Raw genomic sequence first — 6,725 nt, forward strand, 5'->3', positions numbered from 1 at the left:
GCGCATGTGTAGCTTAATGCTAGTGGAGAAAAGTACAAAGTGTTCATTTTGATTAACAGTCAAGACTTCAAGGTTACATAAATGTGAGAGTGCCGCGCGGCAGTTATACAGAAAAGGGAAAATAATATAAAATATATGCTAAATAATATAAAATAGCTGCAACTGAAAGAAGAAAGTGACAATGGGACAAACAGATTAGAAAAATTATGGAAACTTTTTCACTGGAATGTTTCAAGGAGAGACTACTTAAGCAATTTTTTTAGACGGGTGGATGGGATTAGGGACAGCATAGTACTAAACTCCAAAAATGAGCAATGGAAAATCCCCCAATTGAGTGTAAAATTAGCTTAGTTAAGCTGCTTTTAAAATTAAACTTGTTTTTGTTTTAGTTTAAATGGTATACAGGCAACCCTGCTTAATGCTGTTTCACTTAGCGCTATTTTGCTATAATGCTCATTTTAAATTGATAACTGATTTCACTTAGCACTCAGCGAGTTTCGTTACAACACTTGCAGTTGCCATCTTGGGTCATTAAAAATGCTTGCAGTCATCATCTTGTGTCATCAATACTGCTGGTTTCACTTAATGCTCATTTCGCTTAACACTTGTTTTTTCAGGAATCAATTAAGAGTGCTAAGCGGGGGTTGCCTGTATTAAAATAAGAATCTCTGCTTCCTGTTTTAAATTCTACTTGTTTGTTTGTTAATTTTTGCTTTATAAAAATTTCAGTGTGACAGCGTAGATTACAAATAAGAGGAAAAGGCAAAAGAAGTATTCTTAGTAAGAAGTAAATTTTAGTAGGTAACAATTTTTTTAAGCAAATTTTAGGGCCATCATGTCTGGCCATAATGTCCCACTATATTGTCAGTCATCCGTCTACATACAACAGTGAGGGGAATGTAGCAAATTACTCTTGGTGGAAGAAACTTGTAACTGTTTTCTTTGTTTATGTAAAATTAGTATGCAGTGGCTTTTATGAATGGTGGGTGATTTTTAAAAGATGCATGCAGTTCTGATGTAAATCTTGCATTTCATCTTCTTGTCATTTTACTTTTACTTATTGCTAGGTATACAACCCTGTCATACAGAGCTCCTGAAATGATCAATCTTTATGGAGGAAAACCAATTACTACCAAGGCAGATATCTGGGTAAGTAAATAATGTGTTGTACAATTCTTAGAGTTGTTTTACTTTATTAATGGAGAAAATTGCTAAAGGCAAAGTTAACAACTCAGAAAATTAGTCTTTACGGTAAGGGGGATGGGTAACTCTTGCAGTAGAAGTATAATGTATATGGGGAATCAATATAGGGAATAATTTAGTATTTTCCTCCAAATAAAATAATTGGGATATGTGACAAGTACTGTGGATTAAAGGAGGTGAGTTTTTGGCTAGTTCTTGCTTTTGCTCTAGCTTCTCTTCCAAAGTTAACTGGTTTTCAGTAGAAAATGTGTTCACACCAGAATTGGGCAAGGGCAGCCTAATGGGTTAAGAGCTTCTCAGCATTATACTCCGTTCACTGAATAATATTCAGTTACCACAAAGGATGGTTATTTAGTGTTCTTGGAAAATTGTGTTTAAAATGAAAATACTATATTTACTGCATACATAAAATAATCCAAACACTAACTTGAGTATTTGCCAGCTAGATGTTTTTGTCCAAGGAGAAAAGGAAGAGAAAAATTAAGGTACTTTTACTACAAGAATACTAATTTGCAAGAAATGACTGGTATGGTTGGCTTAATAAACTTTTAATTACTGCAACATTAAGAAAATGAATCAGTGGTAAAAATGGTTGCTGTATCATACGGTTGAGCAATTTGCTTGTCCTTGCATGTAATAACTGACAATTCAGAAGTCTTCCAAATGAATGCAGTGGAGAAACTCGTATGGGACATACCTAATTTGAGTAGACTAGTGAGTTCAAAGATTCTGCGATGGAATCCATACTAGTTCCACATACATAATACCCCTCAATACTTAATATAACTACTTATCTGAATTCAGTAGTAGACTTTTAAAGTTCAGAAATCAAGATATTAGTTTCCTCTCTCTTAGTTGATAACTTTTGTTGCCTCATACTATGTAGTAGATGCACATTTTGCTGTATCTAGAAATGCTTTATGCAGTAAAATCTGGTTAATTTGTTAGTCTAAGGCAGGGGTGGGCAAAATGGCCCACCAAGTGATTTGTATCTGGCTTGCCAGCAGGTGACCACAAAATCTTGGGTTTCGGCCCATAGGGAGCTAGTGCCTCTGGCTGCTGGGCCATGCATCCTGGCCTTGTCTGTGGCTTACACCAGCTCCAGCCCTGCACACAGGAAGCAGCATACGGCTGGCGGTTCCAGGTAGGGATCTGGACATCCGCCCAGGTCTATAGCTCATGCTGCTGCATCAGCTCAGTCACTTTGGTCCCCACTGGGAACTTGCTAGCAGTGTCCACAGCTGATGCTGGTACCTTGCCTGGTGTTGTTTCTGGTGCACAAACTGGAGTAAGCTGCGGACAGTGTTGAGATGCTGTGGATCACCCTGTGCTGTAGGTGCAGGGAGGGTTTGGGGGAGGGGGGAGAGAAAGATCAGGGCAGCTGCAGGGAGGGTTTGAATGGGCAGGGAGTGGGGAGAGAGGGAGAGATTGTCTGTAGCTGTGGGGAGGGGAGAGAAATCTGAGCTAGGGCTCTGTTCAAAGCTTAGATATTCAGGCATCTCCTTTGGGAAACCCTGAACAGGCATATAGTGCTGCCAGTCGCCTCTTAAGCAGACAGTATTTGAGTTGTTGACAGTTATATACCCTCATCTCTGCCTGCTGTCTCAATATCGTTTCAACCTTGTGGCACTTACTGAGATTTTCTCAGAAATTGTACTTGCAAATGCAGTTCTTAGCATTTGAGCTTTTCAGACTTAATGTTGCGCACAGGTTTCTCACAGTTCTTGCATTTGACATTCCTTAGTATGCTGATTACTTCCTAAATCAGCATAGAGGTAGTGCTTAGCATTAGACCAGATCACTCTGTATTTGATTGTTAGTTAGTTAAACTACAGTATGTATATTCAGCATTGTGCAGAGCGTGCAAGACAAAAAAAAGAGCATGAATTACACATGCAAAGAATTCTCTAGCTAAAGGTAAGTGTCAATACGCATGTATTAGGTTGAAATCGTGGTACAGTAGGGTGCTTGCAAATGTTGAAAAAAACTGGCACTTTGCATTAAACTTGGTGCATAACTCTGAAAGATGATAACACTGATGTTCTGTTTTGTTCAACTGAACAAAGCATGCAAGTCCCTTTGTCACTGGGATATAAGCAAATGCTTAAGTGTTTATTATTAAATGTTTTTTTCAGAATATGTAGGTGCTTATATCAATATCTGTTTGCTGAACCAGGGGTATAGGTGGTAACATTTAATATCATCCTTTTTCCCCCTTGGGAAGGAATACAGTTTATAGTCTTATTTTTTGTGGAAATAAACATTTAATAAGTTGCATAAAAATAATGGATTTGCTCCATATAACATACAGCTGACATCAAATAAGCAACAGTTTGTTTGTTTGTTAAAAGCCGTTACATCTACAGTTTCACAGATATGGGGTATTATTTATTGTTCACTTCTTTGCTGTGTATTTTGATTACTTGACTGGTCTATACCACCTGGCTTTTCTATTTCTAATGTTCATTTATTTGGGCAAAGAGTCTGGCCATTTCTTTTTCTAAGCTATTCTGCATTCCAAAATGAATTAATTTGTTTTACAAAAGGGGTAAGGGTTTGGTGTCAGGTGGGTGGGCTGCCTTGTCATGGACCATGTGTCAGGGTGGAACTTCTGGTTCTAAGACTGCAACCTTCCCCCGACCTCCAAAGGTGTACTTCTGTGCCAAAGGGAGGGACTTCTGGTGGCAAAGGTCAGGGGTTAATCAGATTCTCTGATTAAAACCCCCAAATCTGCATTTTTCTCTGATTTAAGATGAAATTGCCCTCTCTTGCCCTCCAAAATATACATTTTATTTTTAATAAAATAAATGTAAATACCTGTATATTTTGGCATTTGATTTTGGTTCTTTGATCATAGAAAATCAGAGCTCCCCCTGACCCCTTTGCTTATAAGGATACAGGTTCAGCTGCAGCTGTGCTCCCTCTTCCTCTCTCCTCTCCCCCCCCCACTTTGTGGCGCTGAGCAGCCCTGATAAGCTGTTGCCCTTCACTCCCAAGCCATACCCACCCCTCCACCCCCAGCTCTGCTGATGCCTCTCACTTCTGATGCTGTCCCCCCCATACAGTGTATGGGCAGGGGGAGGAGTGCCCAACCATATGCATCAGGAGGGTGTGGGGGGGCACATCCCCTCCCACATCTGTGTGCCCACAGCAGGGTACATGGCTGCAGCATAGCTGGACTGGTACCAGGAAGGAGCTGCCTCTGCAGGCCAGTGGGCAGGACCTGGCATGGGAGGGCAGAGGGGTGGTGAGGCTGGGAACTGCATGTCACACTGCCAGCAGCACAAGGGGACTGGGGGCAGCCATGCTGCCCTTAATACCTCTTGCTGCCAGCTGCTTGTGCACCAGGCTGCAGCTCTACCCTGAAGGGGAGGTGAGGTGGAGGGCAGCATGGGCAGCCTTAACGGAACAACAGTGGCAATGGCCAGGCCATGATCGTGGAATGGAGCCGCAGTGCAGCGTGTGAGTGGCTGGTGGTAAGAGGAGTTGAGAGCAGCACTGTGTTACTCCATGGCAGTGCGACTGGTAAAGAGATTCTGGTGGTGGTGGGAGCAGGGGCAAAGAGTCTTGCCGTCCTGCTGTACCCTCTTGTGCTAACTTCTGCCTGCTGGTCTACAAAGGCAGTTCCTGCCCAGTGCTGGTCTGCCCAGGCCGCAGCCCCATGCTCTGCTGTGGTTGCACATATCGGGGGGAGGGAGGGGGCCACATGCCTCCACCATTCCCCACTGTTGTCCTGATCCCTTCCTGGGAGTGTGTATAGTGGGAAAGAGCTGGCCCCTCTGCCACCTCCCTAGATGAGCAGCCTGTGGCCCTGACCCAATCTCCAATTGGGCCCTGCAGCCATACATTTCCGTCCAGGCCCTGCACATCTCCCTGGCTGAGCAGTACCCCCAGCTGCCAACCCTGTCCTGTTCCTTTCATCACTGTGGGGGCAATCTGCAATCTGTCACCACCCCACCCCCCACATTGCTATGTCTCCCACACCATAGACTTCACTGCAGGCAGCTGGAGGATCTGCTCTCCATATTGCTGGCCATGTGCATGTATGCACACATGCATGTGGTGCCCCCTGCATCCAGTTGGGCTCCTCCCACTCCCCCCAGCCCCAAGCAGCCCCTTGCAGGCTGGAACTCTGCCAGCCTGCATGGGGACATGGATGGTTTCCTGCATTTTTCTCCTTTAAAGGAGAAAATACACATTTTTCTGTGGCAAGTGGAAAACCCAGATCCCTGGTAATGGCTTAATTTTCCATGAATCAACACTTCTCAGTAGTTAGCCCTTGTCTGCTTCGTGATGGATATTTTATATACTATATTGCGAGACAGTAAAGAATGGGGGGGGTGTATTTTTTTTTTGCGTTGAACACCTCTTGAAGCTGATTAATCATCAGAAGCAAATACCGTTATTTTGGGGGTTTTTTAGTATGCATGAGCCTTTAAAAATAACTGTTTTAAACTTTATGTACAAGTCAATAGGACTCAGGGGACTGTGTACTGATTTAGACTATAGTAGTGAGTTATGTCAGTGACTCGCTGTCTGCATTTCACTGCATATCAACTTGTCACTTTCATTTCCAAATTATGTTAACAGAATGTTGATAAGTTAACTCCTACAATGCTATAGCATTATCTCACCTTAGGTAGTGATCACCATTAAAGAAGATATATTTTGAATGTCTTCCCTTTTACGGTAAGCAAACTGTCCTTTGGCAATAGCTGTGTTTTTGTTTGTTTTACAGGCACTTGGCTGCTTGCTGTATAAACTTTGTTTCTTCACACTTCCTTTTGGAGAGAGTCAGGTTGCTATTTGTGATGGAAGTTTTACCATTCCAGACAATTCTCGGTATACCCATCATCTCCATTGTTTGATAAGTAAGTAGTTGGAGCAGCATTTAAAAAAATTTATGTTGCAATTATTACTCATTTTAATGCAATGTTTTCCTTGGGACTTTTCTTATGTGGTGGGTAACCTCATTAAATAGCATCCTTTAAATCAGTAACTTGAAAAACTTGATTAAATGTAATTATATCCTCTGCTAGCATGTTCTTTTGACCTTTGTAAATTCAGAATTTTTTTTTGCCTTCACTGTTTGATAAACTGTGGTAATCTGGGATCCTTCATAAAAGGAGGAGGGATACATGCATAGTAAAAAAAATCTTATGCAGGAAATTTTGTCTGAGTTCTATTTTCTCTGATTTGTAGTTAAAGAATAATTAGTTCCATTATATTATTAGGAAATTTGAAAATTTCTCTATAGAAAATTCACTTTGGCAAGTTGTTGTATTTAACTGAAATTTGTGTTATTTACTAAGCAGACCAGTATGTTTACTGATCTCAAATAAAACATCAATTGCTCCTTTGAAATAAGAATTGTATCTCTGAGTTCTTTTCTTTTACTTCCTTTTTGGGGCCTTCTTTTGTAGAACCACTCACTTGTGTCTATTGAAGACATGAAACAATAAATGTTCTATAAAACATTCAGTTCATTACATTTCTAAAGTTTCCAACTTTTTTTTTTTTTT

At 41.2% G+C, this 6,725-nt stretch overlaps 1 protein-coding gene across 1 annotated transcript in view; it reads left to right on the forward strand.

Annotated features, from left to right (window-relative positions):
* Positions 1-6,725, forward strand: part of BMP2K (BMP2 inducible kinase) — a 130,484-nt gene that overhangs the window by 53,952 nt on the left and 69,807 nt on the right. The window contains exons 6-7 of the mRNA XM_019534306.1: positions 1,068-1,149; positions 5,942-6,074. Coding sequence (XP_019389851.1) covers positions 1,068-1,149; positions 5,942-6,074 — 215 coding nt within the window. The remainder of the gene's footprint in view (positions 1-1,067; positions 1,150-5,941; positions 6,075-6,725) is intronic.

The sequence above is a fragment of the Crocodylus porosus genome, unplaced genomic scaffold (genome assembly GCF_001723895.1).
Source record: "Crocodylus porosus isolate Cpor-Errol unplaced genomic scaffold, CroPor_comp1, whole genome shotgun sequence".
In the NCBI taxonomy this organism is placed as follows: domain Eukaryota; kingdom Metazoa; phylum Chordata; order Crocodylia; family Crocodylidae; genus Crocodylus; species Crocodylus porosus.